The sequence below is a fragment of the Quercus robur genome, chromosome 11, assembly GCF_932294415.1.
Source record: "Quercus robur chromosome 11, dhQueRobu3.1, whole genome shotgun sequence".
Taxonomy (NCBI): Eukaryota; Viridiplantae; Streptophyta; class Magnoliopsida; order Fagales; family Fagaceae; genus Quercus; species Quercus robur.
The window spans coordinates 3,739,563-3,758,689 of NC_065544.1; the positions used below are offsets into that span (position 1 = coordinate 3,739,563).

A 19,127-nucleotide genomic window follows, 5' to 3' on the forward strand; every position below is an offset into this window, starting at 1 on the left:
AAAGGCATGAAATGCAAGGACCCTCCACTCCAAATCTCTTACTAATCAATTTGTCACTGTCTTTCACTTTTAACCAAAAAAAAAAAAAAAAAAAAAATTATTTATATAATTATTTATTTAATGGTTTAGGCGAATATCTTGGCTTGATTTGCGATTTTACCCCCTCACTTTTCGGTGAGCACAAATTTTTATTATTTTTTAATATCTTTTATTTATTTATTTTACCGACAACGTTTGGACTGTTATTTGGTGAAGGTCATAGTTTGAACGTGCTTATCCCTAAATCCAATGTAAAATTTTTTATTTCGACTAACTCTTCCACCATGATCGAATGAGAATGGATAAAAGTCTAGGCGGAATTGACTATTACCATTAAAAGATAAGATTTGTTTTTTGTTTCTTCAATTTAATTAATCACGTGAATCGTGAATGCATTGCACCTAATAGGACATGTCATTTCTATTGATGATTGTAGCCTCTTTTTTTTAATTTTTTTTTTCCTTTTATGGCCATTTGTAAAAAAAAATCACTTACCCAAAATAAATATATTAGGGATTGTTGGGGATTTGGACACGGAGATAGTGTGATAAGGCATGGAATTGTTTTTTCAAAAATAAATAAATAAATAAGAAATATAGGGCATGCAATTGGGCTTTGAGTCGTTGTCCATTTTGGAAGCTTGCCTATTCCTTTATTCTCAATTCAAAAAGGCAATAATCTTGGGGCTTGTTTGGATTGACTCAAGATTATTGTCTTTTTGGATTGAGAATAAAGGATAGGGGTAGCAAATGGGTGGGTTTGGGTAGGTTTCGGGTGGGTATAATTGGGTTGGGTTTATAAAATCTATTTACCCATTAAAACTCATTTAACTAATTGTTTCTAATCCAAATCTAACCCAACCCAATTATTATGGGTAAACCCCAACCCATCTAATTACCCAATTATCAAAATTACCAAAATGCCACTAAAGTAAAAATGACCAAAGCACTCTATTATTCCCAATTCACTGTTTATTTATTTTTATTTTTCCAGTTTTTGCTAAGTGACATAAAGCAATCAAATTTCTATTAAAAACAAAATAATTACTAATTACTAAACCAATTAAGCAATAAATCAAAACGATTTGTCAATTCTCATTCACCATTACCATTAATTAAATATACTTCATAACACACTATTATACCTAATTAGCTGTTTTTTTTTTTTTTTTTCCAGTTTTAGCTAAGTAATCAATAATCACTAAACCAAATTAAGCATTAAATCGAAGCAAAATTAAAAGAGAGAGAAAGAGTTAATGGCCGGAGGAGAAGACGGAGAGAACTCCAGAGAGAATCCAGCGCCTATTTCAACGCTGGAATCATCGACCTCCGCCGGATTCAACACCGATCAGATCCCTCGCACTTCCGAGAACTTCATAGACGATGGCGACATCGACATCGACAACGAGGCCGCCATGGATCCCAAAATCATTCGAGACAAGCCGGAAGAGGTCGAGGAAGACGAGTCGGAGAGGATCTTTTCCATTGATTAGAGGAAGACGAGCTTGAATAAACCTCCCTCCATGACTCAACGTCGCCGATATGTTCTCCGTCGTCATCGCCGTCGTCGACATCAGCATCATCGAGTTCTGAGAAAATGAGGGAAAAATGAAATCCCTCGTGAAAGCCTTAAACGTCTGACGGTTGAGTTTCCTTTTTTTTTTTTTTTTTTTTTGGTAAGACTGGGTTAAATATAGGTATATTGCTTTTGGGTTAAATGGGGTTAAATGGGTTCTTAGTTAAAACCCAATATTTACTGGGTCTAATTGGGTTGATGCCCATTTAACCTAACTAATAATTTGGTAGGTTTGGGTTTAATTAGAGTGGGTAAGTTTGGGTGGGCAAATGGGTTTGAGCTTATTTTGCCACCCCTAGGATTGAGGGAGGAGGAGGAGTAGAGGGGAGTAGAATAGAGTTGACTAAAAATAGGTAAATTTTGTACCAATTCTACATTACTCTACTTTACTTCCCCTCCCTCCTCCCTTAATCCAAATAGCCCCTTAGTTATTACTGTATCGATCCCCTCTACGCCTCTACTCACCACTGAGCTCTTAGTTACAAATGACAAAATTCAACTACTAAATTGGTTGTAGCCGAAGACTACAACCTTACTTAGTAAAATAAATATTACTATATATTTTGAAAATCTAACCGTTAAATTGTATGTTCTTTACGTTCTTAATATACATGTCAAATTTTGTGTTAATTGGATATTATTTATTATATGATCTGTGAGTTTATATTTTATGCATAATTTTAAATTACAAAAACTTGCAATTTAAAAAATTTATTGATGACATAACTATTGATCTTTAATTTTCTATAAATTTTGCGAGTATGAAGGATAGAAGATGATGATGTATTCTAATAGTGGATTTGTCAAGATTCACCTTTAATAAAAAGATATTAAGTAAGGTTATAGCTTAAGACTACAACTAATTTTGTAACTAAACTTTGTCATTTTCAAATATATATATATATATATATATTTTTTTTTTCTTCTTACAATTAATGTTTCAACTTTTGAGGTTCATTATAAATATTTGCCTTTCACTTTATTGTCTTTAAAATTTTTTTAAAAAAAAAGTCTTTCACTTTTAGGCTCATTTGAAAGATTCATCATTATTATTATTTTTTTTTATAGAGTTTCAACTTATGACGTATGTTTTGTATAATTGCATTTTTTATCATCAGACTAAAACACCAATTAACTTTTTGGGTAGGCGGGAATTGAACCTCAAATATCCCATTCGTCATTAATTATAATTATAAACTAGTTTTTTTTATAAAGTATAATTATAAACTAGTATTTAGTTAACAAGCATGGGAAATTTAATAGACTTTAAAAATTAGATATTCAAGTATCACATGAAACTATATAATACCAAAGGCAATGAAAAAATTTTAATGTTTAGATTATTAAATTGATATTTAAATGGCAATTTCTTCAATCAAAATTTGAATTGTTGACCTAGTTACTTGTTGTTTGAAGAAACCCTCCACTTCAATTAGTGTTTTTTCATGAAAAGCAAAAATGAGATAACAAATCTAATCTTTCACTAAGATTTCGAATGGCTGTCCCTAATTCAAGTTAATTTTATTTAACCTCTTCCTCCCAATCATGGAGAAGCTTAATCACGTTTCTATTCTTCATTTAGTGCAAGCTCATAAGACGGCCTACCATAAAAGATATAAAACACTCCAAATAAAACTAAGGAGCATTATAAAACACTTAGATTTGCAAACATTTTACCAACTATAATGAAATACATTCATTTTAAGGATTAAGTTTGGCTACAAATTTGGTTATAGCCAATGACTACAAAACCCACCTAGTAAGTATTACTTCAAAAATCTTACCAACCATAATAAAGAACATTTCTTTTTAGATAGATAAAACCCTTTGAGATTTGTAATAACACCTAAATGATCATAGGTTTTACCAAATATAGTGAAGCACATTTCTTTTAAATAGATAAAACCTTTTGAGATTTGTAATAACACATAAATGATCATAGGTGATATTTGTTACATAAATCAAAACCTCAAAGAGGTGAAACTTCATTTATGAAAATTGGAGGCTAATTAAAGCCTAAAGGAGAAATTAGTGTTATTTACCCAAAGAAAGATTTAATAATTATTATGACAAGTCAACTAACCAAAGTCAACTTGTAGGTCTCTCACCATTCTGGGTTTGGAATCTCTTGGTATATGCCCCTTTGTGGGTCTTGCGTCGTGTCCCCTAGATTACACTAAAAAAAAAGGAATTTTGCATAACCAAAACGTTACAAGGGACTAGAAATATCGATATTTCTATTGAAAACATTAAGGAGTACCAATTCATTAAGTTATAAAACTTTTGACGTAACTACATAATTAGTTTAGTTTGCCAAATGTTATGAATATTACAGGAAATGTGAGATATTATGGGTGGTTTATTTGTACACAATATTATAAGAATGTAAGATTACAAAGAGTTTTAAATTACCATATATTATTGTAATTTGATTACCTTATGAAATGGTGGAAATATTATATTCTTGATCTACTCATGAAAATATGAAAATTTATTTGAAAAAGAATAAATTTTCAGGGGATATATTGATCATTTTGGAGAGGTTTTAGTGTTCTTTTGTCATTATGGGGCTCTCATTAGTCATTTTGGTTGTTTGAAGTCTATATTGACCAATGTCGAGGTTTCGAGGGTGTTTTTGCCATTTTGGAGGTTTAAGAGATATTTTGATTATCTCTTATGTTTCAGAAGCATTTTGTTCATTTTATATTTTTGTTGGCTATTTTAGTTATTTTGGAGGTCTCAGAGGTGGTTTGATAATTTTAGGTATTTGGGATTTTGCACATTTGCTTTCTTAAGAAATTATGAATAGGATTTTATTGAAGAAAATTGTGGTTTATAATTATTCAATTGTTCAACTTACTTTTTATTTCACTTTATACCTTTAGCTTTTAAAGCATTCTCATCCAATACTCTAAATCTTGTTTTTAGCTAATTTTCATTTTATAATAACGCAATTTTTTTTTTTTAAAGATATCTGATGCTCTCTAATATTGCTGAAATTTTTTTCTTGTTTTAATGGTAACATCATTTTTTTAGATTTTATTGTAGCAATATTTATTTTTAGATGTTATTGTAGCAACATTTATATCTTAAATATTATTATTTTATTCAATTCAAGTTATTTTAATCTCTCAAAAAGAATGGAGTATAAGATGTAGGATGTATTATTAAAATGATAATGTAAAATTGAATAAAAATATTTAAATAGATAATGTGGCTGCCATCATTTATAGCTCTTTATCAGCTTCACATGAGTTTAGACTGGGTGATTTTTCCTATCTCCAAAGGCAAGGCAACAAGCCAGCTCACCTATTAGCAGAATATGCTCTAGGCATAGATGACTTTTCAGTTTGATTAGAAGAGGGTCCTTGTTTCCTTAGACAAGCTCTTATCCAAGATGTAAACTGTTTTTCTTCGTTTTAATAAAAGTTTACAGTATTTCCCATAAAATATATATATATAAATAGAGTGATAAAGTTGTAGAAGTATTGGATGTAGGGTGTATTGATAAAGTGGTAATGTAAAATAGATAAACTTCCCCTTGTAATTATTGAATTATAAAGAAAAAAAAAAAAAAAACTAATTATATAGTTACAATGAAATTAAAACTATATATATTCAAATCACGTTTGTTACTCAGCATTTGGTGGCTACAGCTTTGGTTTTGGTTGATATGTTTGTCAAGACGTAATGAGTTACGACTTCCACATAATGATTAGAAAGCTTGGTAACTTTTGTGGTGCATGAGAGAGTTGAGAGCACAATAAAATCGGCTCCAACTTACGCAGGAAATGGCGTCACAAATCACAACGTGAAATGAAGTCCATGCTAAGCTATTTTTAAGATAAGTTAATTAATATTTTTACAAGTTTTGAGACATGCATGATGAAAGTAACTCTAGGAATTGTCTTGTAATATTTGGACAAGAAACAAAGAATATTCATATAATGAATAAGGAATGAATTTAAGTCGATTTCTTCTAGATACAAATACCATCTCGAGTAAAAATTAAAAAAAAAAAAAAGACAAAGATTAAAAAAAAAAAAAAAGAATAAATTGATATAGTTTAGAAATCGGATGTGATATGTGCATGAAAATTCATCCAGTTGTGAAATCAATCCAAGTTATACATATGTAATCAATGTGATGAGCCCAAGAAGCGCCAAGAGTAGTGAGTTTTGGTTGCTTCCAACAGCCAATGAAGAAGAACGAGATGGCGGAAGCTGGTGCGTCCCAAGGTCGATCATTATCTCAAATCGACATGTACCCTGAGATGGATCCAATTTTGTAATGGTTGATAGATTATTAAATTTACATGCATCTTTTCGCTGATCCAAGGTCTGGTAGTACATGTTAAAAGCATAAGAAGCATTGCTTCTAGCATCCAATGTACCGCAACTCGTTCCATATCCAAGAGAGGTGCAATCAGCATAAGTGCATGCGTAGTTTACACTGTTTGTCAAATTGGGGTCCAAAAGATTTGCCTGAGGTGACATTACACACCATTCCCTAGCCAAATACTTTACTCCTTTAGCCGCAACTAGACCGCGTCCATTGCCCAAATCCAAAGCATATTTAATAGTTCCATCATAATAGAATATACCCCAATGCCTTTCAAAATTACCTGGATCTACGCTCTTAGCATCTTCATCAATAAGGCCGAACAAATAGATATCTGGTGGAGTACGCCTCTTGGGTGTGCCTTGACCTTTAATTATTCGATCAAGTAAGCCTTGATTGAATCTTTTTGCATACTCTATGTTAGCATTGATGTCACCATCAGTTGGCCATCCAACTTCACCAATGATAACAGGCATTGATGCAAAACCATTCTTTTCAAGAGCTGCAATAAGGGTGTCATAGTTTGCATCAAACACATTGGTGTAGGAGATAGAGCCATCAACAATTGGGGTAGAATTGCCATTGAAAAAGGCATAATCTTTTGGAAAATGGGGGTCTGCGTAGAGGCTGAGAAATGGGTAGATGTTGATGGCGAGGGCAGAACCACTGTCACTGAGAAACTTGACCATGGAAATCATGAGGGCACGAATATCCGACCGGAAGTCACCTCCAGAAGGAAGATCAGTGTCGGTCTGGTACACATCTGCATTTAATGGGACTGTCACCTTCACTTGCCGGCCTAAGCCGGCTTTTATGAGGGCTGCTTGAACATTTTTGAGAGCTGGAAATGTGGTTTGCAGAAATTTGTCTTTGTATGTCTTAAGAAAAGGTTCATTACCCACTGCTACATAGCTGTGTGGATATATGCATAACATAAGTTAAACACAGTTTAATTAATGCAATGAATTGCAATTAATATTTCCCTTCTAAATTTTTTTTTATTAATACGTGAACAATAAGTAAGTAATAAGGAACCTTTTTTTTTTTTTTGAGAAAGTAATAAGGAACCTAAGTGTGTATATATAGTTGAATTCAAATTGTATTGGATCAATATGTTGTCATTCTCAATTGTTGGATTACATTTCTCAACAATGATTTTCATGTGTATATTCTCAACATTCTTCTCAATTTTCACATCAATCTTATGTTAAACATGATAAAAAATAAATTCAATAATACACATATAGCAAATTTCTAGTCCTTACGTTGAAGATGAACGGGACATATATAAAAAGGCCTGTAATTCTTCAACAGGACATATATAGAAAGGCCTATAAAATGTAGGAATGACAATGGGTAAGGGTTTGATACTTTTCAAACCCAAACTCTTTAAATATTTTCACATATCAAAGTCTATTTAATTTCAGAAATTCCATCAGAAATTCATTCTTTTTATATTTAAAAAATACGAAACCATCCATTCATTTAATTAAGTTGAGTTAAACAAGTTAGATCAGGATGAGTTAATTAACCGAAAGTTGAATATCTATAATATTGTTTTTTTAAAATTTAAGCATATTAGTAAGCACTCTTACGCTAAATTAAGTAATAGGTAATTTTTTAAAATAAAGTGAAACACAGTTACTGCTTTTGATATACAAACCCTCATTGTTTATGTAAATAAAAATAATAATACAGGTAATTTAGTTATTTAAACACATAATCAGGATGGGTTCAATACCTGCAAAACTTAAACCGTAGCACGCTTAAAAATTTAAATCCAAACTCACACCAAACCCATTTAAAAATTTCAACACCAATACTTTTAGCATCGGGATTGGGTCGGAAAATGTATTAAACCCAAGGCATTGCCATGCATAGCAATTAGACCAAATAAAAAGTACTAATATACATGATGACACGTACAAATTTTTTTTATTATTGATATTTAGAAAATCTATCAATTAACAATTGTAAGTTATTTAATTTTAAAGTATAAAAATAAATTAAAAATTAAAACAAAAAACAACTACAACTTAAAATTAAAATATTTGGGTAAATGACACTTTATAATAAATAAGTAGTTCATAAACTGGCTCTAAATGTGTAATAAACTAGTTTATAATAAATCTATTACACATTTATTATAAAGTGTCATAAATTATTCCTAAACAGATTCTAAATATGTAATAAATAACTAAAAACTAGTTTATTTCTATATATATATATATATATATATAAAATAAATAAAAAACCTTAAAAATTGAATTATTTGCAACAAAAACAGAAACAAAAGTTACCATGACTTTTGAGTGGAAGAGTGGAATTATGGTGTGTCTTTGTATTAGAACCTCTTTCTCTCTCCATGTGTTTGTTTCTCAAAAAAAAAAAAAAAAAAATAAAATAAAATAAAGAAAGAAAAGAAAAGAAAAAGAAAAGAAAAAAAGATGAGCTCTGTGCCTTTACCCAAACGAAAACGTACAGGGTGACTTCTTGAAAACTAGTAATCAGTGTTCATCTATTCAGAATAAGTTCATGCATTAGCCATGCAGATGCTTGTCTTAGAAATGAAAATATTGAATTTTGGGAATCGTCAGGCTTGAGAAAAAACAAGATAAAGGGTTTACCTTATTTTGGTCCCAAATTTGGATATGTAGTTGGAGACATTTTTAGCTACCCAGTCCTCGGCAACTCGGACACTGCTTGCAAGCGGTGCTAAGAACTCATTGGGTATCCCAAGCATAACCTCAATACCAGATCTCCCAAGAGCTTGGAGTGCCCCAGGATCTGCTTCAAACAGCTTCACTTTATCAAATCCATTGTCTTTCAATAGCCTGACCACTATTTTTGGTGGGACCGGATGCGTTAAACGAGTTCCCCAGTTGACACCCAGGCCTAAGACTCCCTTTACTTTTCCTCCTAATAACATGCAAAACAACAAGAACCATAAGAAATAGCGGAAACCCATTTTGATTTTCTCCCAACTTTTTTGTTTTCTTAGGTTTCTTGCTCCAACACAAGTATTTATGAAGTAATATTTAATTGAACCAATGTTCAAATTAAGGTATACATGAATCTTCTTTTCCTTTTATGAAAAGAAAGGTAAGGAATTACATAAAAATTCAATAAGGAACTGGATTCCAAGGGAAAACCCATTTGGCTGACCAATCACCTTAAAGAGAAAAAGAACATACCCTCATCAACATCAACAGCAATAGCAACAACCACCTTATCAGGCAGAGGACGGTCAGGGAACCCAAGAGGGGATCCGCGGCACGACAAGGATTCTTGTGGAGTTTGAATTTGAGTTTGGCTTAAAGGGGCAGTGGCAGTGGCAGTGGCAGTGTCCAAATCAAAGACACTAGGCAACTACAATGGCTGCGGAGGAGGTGGAATTGGAAGAGGAGCCACCAATGCTGGGTTTCCAATTATTGCCTTTGGATTTCCTTTTCCTTTTCTGATTCCTAATCCTATACCGTTGTGAAAACCATGATCAATGCTGTTATCGTCATCATCATCATCGTCAACATCAAACCTCAAAGAACATCTGAGTTTGAGATTGAAACAACCTGACAAACCCTTCTTAGACAAGAATAGATTCATGGGATCATTTCGAAATATACTAGAATAATTACTACTGTGAGTTTTTAGACCCCTTAAAACCACAATCAGATTAACCTAGGTAATTAGCTAAGTGATTACTTAGTCAAATTAACAAATCTAGGTTAACACAAATATATTATATCAATGTATAGCAACAAAAAATAAAAAACACAACAATATGATAATCTAGGAAAACCAAACCAGTAAAAATCTGGGGAGGATTTAACTTAGCTATCCTTAAGGTAAACCTGAATCCATTATGAAAGAATCGAAATTTTATAATAGGACTTAGACCACTAACATCTTATTGCTACCCACCAGTAGAAACTTACTGGCACGACCACGTGCAAGCTCCGAGACCACGAACTCCTTCTTGGATTCTCCAGCAAGTACAAGCACACCCGCTTGTGTTTCTTTAAGTTCTTATGGCAGCAACTGAATGATCATCAAGTTTTTAAACGAATCTCCTCTTGATAATCCTAAGCTTGTGTAAAGGAAAACTCCTCACAAATCTCACAAAATATTTATACAAACAGCAATATGAGCAACCTAACCTTTAGAGAGTCTTTGGGTACAAAACCCTAAAATACAAAAGAGGCACAAGAGGCACTCTAATCTCCAAAAAACATCTAAAAAACGTTTTAGGGTTTCCCTTATATATAGAAGAGTTTTACTTGAACCCTAATACGTTTAAGTAGGGTTTGGGCTGAACTAGAATTCTGCAGAAAAATAAATCTGCACGTGATTCGATTGATCGAGTCTAATTTTCGATCGAACGAGCCTTACAGATTTAGTTCAATAAATTCTGCAATCACTCGATTCCAATTTTACAAATAAACATACTTTGAGCAAGTCTAAACCTAGACTCTATGTTTTGATAATGGTTTGCCAACATAATACAAATTGAAGTTCTAATACATTAGTTCCTAATTTCTTAGAACATAACAATTACAACTACTACTACTAGTAGAGCAAGTAGCCATGTGTGATTGTTGAGCAAAAAACAACAACAACCAATGCGTCTCCCTCTGCCTCTGCCCTTTTATGATCCACCTTAAAAAACCAGACACAACCCACCTCAAAATAATTATATAAAAAAAATTTACTCTTCCTAATGCTACTATTATTATTATTTAGAAACCAAAAATACCCAATGATTTGTGTTTAATAATTTGTTTATATATGAGAGATTGGAATCGATGAGGAAACTAAAGATGCAGTGCAAACCCGACCGTCACCAAAACCTAAAACTCTCCAAAAAAATAGGAAAGAAAAACATGAAAAAAAGAAAAGAAAAAAAAAAGCAAGAAATGCAAGGACCCTCCACTCCAAATCTCTTACTAATCAATTTGTCACTGTCTTTCACTTTTAACCACAAAAAAAAAAATATATATATATATATATATATTTATTTATTTATTTAATGGTTTAGGTGATTATCCTGGCTTGATTTGCGATTTTACCCCCTCTTTCATCTAACTCTTTTCCCTCACTTTTCGGTGACCACAAATTTTTAATTTTTTTTAATATCTTTTATTTATTTATTTTACCGACAACGTTTGGAGTGTAATTTGGTGAAAGTCATAGTTTGAACGTGATTATCCCTAAATCCAATGTAAAATTTTTTATTTTGACTAACTCTCCCACATGATCGAATGAGAATGGATAAAAGTCTAGGTGGAATTGACTACTACCATTAAAAGATGAGATTTGTTTTTTGTTTCTTCAATTTAACTAATTAAGTGAATCGTGAATGCATTGCACCTAACAGGGCATGTCATTTCTATTGATGATTGTAGCCTTTTTTTTTTTTTTTTTTTTTTTTCCTTTTATGGCCACTTGTAAAAAAAAAAATCACTTACCCAAAATAAATATATTATGGATTGTTGGAGATTTGGACACAGAGATACTGTGATAAGGCATGGAATTGTTTTTCAAAAATAAATAAATAAAAAGGAAATATAGGGCATGCAATTGGGCTTTAAGTCGTTGTCGATTTTGGAAGCTTGCCTATTCCTTTATTCTCAATCCAAAAAGACAATAATCTTGGGGCTTGTTTGGATTGAGGGAGAAGGAGTGGAGGAGAGTGGAATATAGTTGACTAAAAATAGGTTAATTTTGTGCCAATTCTACACTACTCTACTAACTACTCTACTTCTCCTCCCTCCTCCCTCAATCCAAATAACCCTTTAGTTATTACTGTATCGATCCCCTCTACGCCTCTACTCACCACTGAGCTCTTAGTTACAAATGACAAAATTCAGCTACAAAATTGGTTATAACCTAAAACAACAACCTTACTCAGTAAAATAAATATTACTACATATTTTGAAAATTTAACTGTTAAATTATATGTTCTTTATGTTTTTAATATACATGTCAAATTTTATGTTAATTGGATATTATTTACCATATGATCTATGAGTTTATATTTTATACATAATTTTAAATTACAAAAACTTTCAATTTAAAAAATTTATTGATGACATAACTATTGATCTTTAATTTTCTATAAATTTTGCGAGTATGAAGGATATAAGATGATGATGTATTCTAATGGTGGATTTGTCAAAATTCACCTTTAATAAAAAGATATTGAGTAAGGTTATAGTTTAAGACTACAACTAATTTTATAACTAAACTTTGTCATTTTGAAATATATATATATATATATATATGTATATTTTCTTACGATTAATGTTTCAACTTTTGAGGTTCATTATAAATATTTGTCTTTCACTTTTTTGTCTTAAAAAAAAAAAAAAAAAGTCTTTCACTCTTAGGCTCATTTGAAAGATTCATCATTAATTTTTTTCTTTTTTAATATAGAGTTTCAACTTATGACGTCTGTTTTTGATAATTGCATTTTTTATCATTAAACTAAAACACCAATTAGCTTTTTGTGTAGGCGGGAATTGAATCCCAGATATCCCATTCGTCATTAATTATAATTATAAACTAGTTTTTTTATAAAGTATAATTATAAATTAGTATGTAGTTAACAAGCATGGGAAATTTTATAGACTTTAAAAATTAGATATTCAAGTATCACATGAAACTATATAATCCCAGAGGCAATGAAAAACTTTTAGTGTTTAGATTATTAAATTGATATTTAAATGGCAATTTCTTCAATCAAAATTTGAATAGTTGACCTAGTTACTTGTTGTTTGAAGAAACCCTCCACTTCAATTAGTGTTTTTTCATGAAAAGCAAAAATGAGATAACCAATCTAATCTTTCACTAAGATTTCGAATAGCTGTCCCTAATTCAAGTTAATTTTGTTTAACCTCTTCCTCCCAATCATGGAGAAGCTTAATCACATTTCTATTCTTCATTTAGTGCAAGCTCATAAGACGGCCTACCATAAAAGATATAAAACACTCCAAATAAAACTAAAGAGCATTATAAAACACTTAGATTTGCAAACATTTTACCAACTATAATGAAATACATTCATTTTATGGATTAAGTTTGGCTACAAATTTGGCTATAGCCAATGACTACAAAACCCACCTAGTAAGTATTACTTCAAAAATCTTACCAACCATAATAAAGAACATTTCTTTTTAGATAGATAAAACCCTTTGAGATTTGTAATAACACCTAAATGATCATAGGTTTTACCAACTATAATGAAGCACATTTCTTTTAAATAGACAAAACCTTTTGAGATTTGTAATAACACATAAATGATCATAGGTGATATTTGTTACTTAAATCAAAACCTCAAAGAGGTGAAACTTCATTATGAAAATTGGAGGCTAATTAAAGCCTAAAGGAGAAATTAGTGTTATTTACCCAAAGAAAGAATTAATAATTATTATGACAAGTCAACTAACCAAAGTCAACTTGTAGGTCTCTCACCATTCTGGGTTTGGAATCTCTTGATATATGCCCCTTTGTGGGTCTTGCGTCGTGTGCCTTAGATTACACTAAAAATAAAATTAAAAAAAAAAAAAGGATTTTGCATAACCAAAACGTTACAAGGGACTAGAAATATCGATATTTCTGTTGAAAACATGAAAGAGTACCAACTCATTAAGTTATAAAACTTTTGACATAACTATATAATTAGTTTAGTTTACCAAATGTTATGAATATTACAGGAAATGTGAGAGATTATGGGTAGTTTATTTGTACACAATATTATAAGAATGTAAGATTACAAAGAGTTTTAAATTACCATATATTATTGTAATTTGATTACCTCATGAGATGGTGGAAATATTATATTCTTGATCTACTCATGAAAATATGATAATTTATTTGAAAAAGAATAAATTTTTAGGGGATATATTGGTCATTTTGGAGAGGTTTTAGTGTTCTTTTGTCATTATGGGGCGCTTATTAGTCATTTTGGTTGTTTGAAGTCTATATTGACCAATTTCGAGGTTTCGAGGGTGTTTTTTGCCATTTTGGAGGTTTAAGAGATATTTTAATTATTTTTTATGTTTCAGAAGCACTTTGTTCATTTTATTTTTTTGTTGGGTATTTTAGTTATTTTGGAGGTCTCAGAGGTAGTTTGATAATTTTAGGTATTTGGGATTTTGCTCATTTGCTTTCTTAAGAAATTATGAATAGGATTTTATTGAAGAAAATTGTGGTTTATAATTATTCAATTGTTCAACTTACTTTTTATTTCACTTTATACCTTTAGCTTTTAGAGCATTCTCATCCAATACTCTAAATCTTGTTTTTAGCTCATTTTCATTTTATGATAACGCAATTTTTTTTTTTTTTTTAAACGATATCTGATGCTCTAGCTCTAATATTGCTGAAATTGTTTTCTTGTTTTAATGGTAACATCTTTTTTTTTAGATGTTATTGTAGCAACATTTATATCTTAAATATTATTATTTTATTCAATTCAAGTTATTTTAATCTCTCAAAAAGAAAGGAGTATAAGATGTAGGATGTATTATTAAAATGATAATGTAAAATTGAATAAAAATATTTAATTAGATAATGTGGCTGCCATATCATTTATAGCTCTTTATCAGATTCACAGGAGTTTAGACAGGTTGAATTTTCCCATCTCCAGCGGCAAGACAACAAGCCAGCTCACCTATTAGCAAAACAGGTATAGATGATTTTTCAGTTTGGTTAGAAGAGGGTCCTTGTTTCCTTAGCTGTGCTCTTATCCAAAATGTAAACTGTTTTTCTTCATTTTAATAAAAGTTTACAGCATTTCCCATAATATATAAATAGAGTGATAAGGTAGTAAAAGTATTGGATGTAGGGTGTATTGATAAAGTGGTAATGTAAAATAGATAAACTTCTCCTTGTAATTATTGAATTATAAAGTAAAAAAAAAAAAAAAAAAAAAAAAAAAACTAATTATATAGTTACAATGAAATTAAAACTAGATATATTCAAATCACGTTTGTTACTCAGCATTAATTTTGTGGCTACAGCTTTGGTTGACATGTTTGTCAAGACGTAATGAGTTACGACTTCCACATAATGATTAGAAAGCTTGGTAACTTTTGTGGTGCATGAGAGAGTTGAGAGCACAATACAATCGGCTCCAACTTACGCAGGAAATGGCGTCACAAATCACAACGTGAAATGAAGTCCATGCTAAGCTATTTTTAAGATTAGTTAATTAATATTTTTAGAAGTTTTGAGACATGCATGATGAAAGTAACTCTAGGAATTGTCTTGTAATATTTGGACAAGAAACAAAGAATATTCATATAATGAATAAGGAATGAATTTAAGTCGATTTCTTCTAGATACAAATACCCTCTCGAGTAAAAATTAAAAAAAGACAAAGATAAAAAATAAAAATAAAAATGAATAAATTGATATAGTTTAGAAATCGGATGTGATATGTGCATGAAAATTCATCCAGTTGTGAAAATCAATCCAAGTTATACATATGTAATCAATGTGATGAGCCCAATAAGAAGCGCCAAGAGTAGTGAGTTTTGGTTGCTTCCAACAGCCAATGAAGAAGAACGAGATGGCGGAAGCTGGTGCGTCCCAAGGTCGATCATTATCTCAAATCGACATGTACCCTGAGATGGATCCAATTTTGTAATGGTTGATAGATTATTAAATTTACATGCATCTTTTCGCTGATCCAAGGTCTGGTAGTACATGTTAAAAGCATAAGAAGCATTGCTTCTAGCATCCAATGTACCGCAAGTTGTTCCATAGCCAAGAGAGGTGCAATCAGCATAAGTGCATGCGTAGTTTACACTGTTTGTCAAATTGGGGTCCAAAAGATTTGCCTGAGGTGACATTACACACCATTCCCTAGCCAAATACTTTACTCCTTTAGCCGCAACTAGACCACGTCCATTGCCCAAATCCAAAGCATATTTAATAGTTCCATCATAATAGAATATACCCCAATGCCTTTCAAAATTACCTGGATCTACGCTCTTAGCATCTTCATCAATAAGGCCGAACAAATAGATATCTGGTGGAGTACGCCTCTTGGGTGTGCCTTGACCTTTAATTATTCGATCAAGTAAGCCTTGATTGAATCTTTTTGCATACTCTATGTTAGCATTGATATCACCATCAGTTGGCCATCCAACTTCACCAATGATAACAGGCATTGATGCAAAACCATTCTTTTCAAGAGCTGCAATAAGGGTGTCATAGTTTGCATCAAACACATTGGTGTAGGAGATAGAGCCATCAACAATTGGGGTTGAATTGCCATTGAAAAAGGCATAATCTTTTGGAAAATGGGGGTCTGCGTAGAGGCTGAGAAATGGGTAGATGTTGATGGCGAGGGCAGAACCACTGTCACTGAGAAACTTGATCATGGAAATCATGAGAGTACGAATATCCGACCGGAAGTCACCTCCAGAAGGAAGATCAGTGTCGGTCTGGTACACATCTGCATTTAATGGGACTGTCACCTTCACTTGCCGGCCTAAGCCGGCTTTTATGAGGGCTGCTTGAACATTTTTGAGAGCTGGAAATGTGGTTTGCAGAAATTTGTCTTTGTATGTCTTAAGAAAAGGTTCATTACCCACTGCTACATAGCTGTATGGATATATGCATAACATATGTTAAACACAGTTTAATTAATGCAATCAATTGCAATTAATATTTCCCTTCTAAATTTTTTTTTATTAATACATGAACAATAAGTAAGTAATAAGGAACCCTTTTTCTTTTCTTTTTTGAGAAAGCAATAAGGAACCTAAGTGTGTATATATAGTTGAATTCAAATTGTATTGGATCAATATGTTGTCATTCTCAATTGTTGGATTACATTTCTCAACAATGATTTTCATGTGTATATTCTCAACATTCTTCTCAATTTTCACATCAATCTTATGTTAAACATGATAAGAAATAAATTCAATAATACACGTATAGCAAATTTCTAGTCTTTACGTTGAAGATGAGCAGGACATATATAGAAAGGCCTATAAAATGTAGGAATGACAATGGATAAGGGTTTGGTACTTTTCAAACCCAAACTCTTTAAATATTTCCACATATCAAAGTCTATTTAATTTCAGAAATCCCATCACAAATTCATTCTTTTTATATTTAAAAAATACAAAACCACCCATTCATTTAATTAAGTTGAATTAAACAAGTTAGATCAGGACGAGTTAACCGAAAGTTGAATATCTATAATATTGTTTTTTTAAATTTAAGCATATTAGTAAGCACTCTTACGCTAAATTAAATAATAAGTAATTTTTTAAAATAAAGTGAAACACACTTACTGCTTTTGATATACAAACCCTCATTGTTTATGTAAATAAAAATAATAATACAGGTAATTTAGTTATTTAAATACATAATCAGGATGGGTTCAGTACCTAATGTGCAAAACTTAAACCGTAGCACGCTTAAAAATTTAAATCCAAACTCACACTAAACCCATTTAAAAATTTCAACGCCAATACTATTAGCATCGGGATTGGGTCGGAAAATATATTAAACCCAAGGCATTGCCATGTATAGCAATTAGACCAAATAAAAAGTACTAATATACATGATGACACATACAAATTTTATTATTATTAATATTTTGAAAATCTAAAAATTAACAATGGTAAGTTATTTAATTTTAAAGTATAAAAATAAATTAAAAATTAAAACAAAAAACAACTACAACTTAAAATTAAAATATTTGGATAAATGACACTTTATGATGAATAAGTTATTCACAAACAGACTCTAAATGTATAATAAATTAGTTTATAATAAATTTATTACATATTTATTATAAAGTGTCATAAGTTATTTCTAAACAGACTCTAAATGTGTAATAAATAACTAAAAACTAGTTTATTTCTATTAAAAAAAAACCTTAAATATTGAATTATTTGCAACAAAAAATAGAAACAAAAGTTATCATAATTTTTTAATGAAGTTGTGATGTGCATTTTTGTTAGAATCTTTTTCCTTCTCCATGTGTTTGTTTTTCAAAAAAAAAAAAAGTGCTCTATTCCTTTACCCAAACGAAAACGTACAGGGTGACTTCTTGAAAACTAGTAATCAGTGTTCATCTATTCAGAATAAGTTCATGCATTAGCCATGCAGATGCTTGTCTTAGAAATGAAAATATTGAATTTTGGGAATCGTCAGGCTTTAGAAAAAACAAGAAAAAGGGTTTACCTTATATTGGTCCCATATTTGGATATGTAGTTGGAGACATTTTTATCTACCCAGTCCTCGGCAACTCGGACACTGCTTGCAAGCGGTGCTAAGAACTCATTGGGTATCCCAAGCATAACCTCAATACCAGATCTCCCAAGAGCTTGGAGTGCCCCAGGATCTGCTTCAAACAGCTTCACTTTATCAAATCCATTGTCTTTCAATAGCCTGACCACTATTTTTGGTGGGACTGGATGCGTTAAACGAGTTCCCCAGTTAACACCCAGGCCTAAGACCCCCTTTACTTGTCCTCCTAATAACATGCAAAACAACAAGAACCATAAGAAATAGCGGAAACCCATGTTGATTTTCTCCCAACTTTTTTGTTTTCTTAGGTTTCTTGCTCCAACACAAGTATTTATGAAGTAATATTTAATTGAACCAATGTTCAAAGGTATACATGAATCTTCTTTTCCTTTTATGAAAAGAAAGGTAAGGAATGACATAAAGATTCAATAAGGAACTGGATTCCAAGGGAAAACCCATTTGGCTGACCAATCACCTTATTTGAGAAAATCTATCAAGAAAGTTAGGAATTGAGTTAACCTGTTATGTGCTGGTATTCTTTGGACCCAAAAGCAGAAAACCTATTGACAAGGGATGCACATTTCCCAATTTGGATATCTTTCTCAACTAAATAAATTAGTTTTTGCATGAAAAGTCCCTTTCTTATTCTTCTCCTACTTTATTTTAGCTTTTCCAAATCCGATTCATCCTTCATCATGGCTTAGGAATATTGCCAGTAAGCCGTAGCTAGCACAAAACTTATTCGTCAAAATCCTTAGCTAAACTTCCAATTTGACGCACTAAAACCTTATTTGAAAATTCTTATTTAGACCCCAAATTTTTTTATGCAATGAGTTTATTAATTAAGTTTCAATTAAACAAATTATGATACAATAAACTACAAAATCAGCAAGTCGTCA

At 31.3% G+C, this 19,127-nt stretch overlaps 2 protein-coding genes across 2 annotated transcripts; both read right to left on the reverse strand.

Annotated features, from left to right (window-relative positions):
- Positions 1 to 5,553: 5,553 nt before the first annotated feature.
- Positions 5,554 to 8,947, reverse strand: LOC126707720 (glucan endo-1,3-beta-glucosidase 6-like). The gene is made up of 2 exons (XM_050407585.1): positions 8,583 to 8,947; positions 5,554 to 6,867 (listed from the first exon to the last, which is right to left on the reverse strand). Exons 1-2 carry the CDS (start codon positions 8,921 to 8,923, stop codon positions 5,739 to 5,741), a joined length of 1,470 nt encoding a protein of 489 aa, XP_050263542.1. The 5' UTR covers positions 8,924 to 8,947; the 3' UTR covers positions 5,554 to 5,738.
- Positions 8,948 to 15,340: 6,393 nt separating this feature from the next.
- LOC126707719 (glucan endo-1,3-beta-glucosidase 6-like) lies at positions 15,341 to 18,536 on the reverse strand. Its single transcript, XM_050407584.1, has 2 exons — positions 18,163 to 18,536; positions 15,341 to 16,566 (listed from the first exon to the last, which is right to left on the reverse strand). The coding sequence occupies exons 1-2, from the start codon at positions 18,501 to 18,503 to the stop codon at positions 15,435 to 15,437; spliced, it is 1,473 nt and encodes a 490-aa protein (XP_050263541.1). The 5' UTR covers positions 18,504 to 18,536; the 3' UTR covers positions 15,341 to 15,434.
- Positions 18,537 to 19,127: the final 591 nt, after the last annotated feature.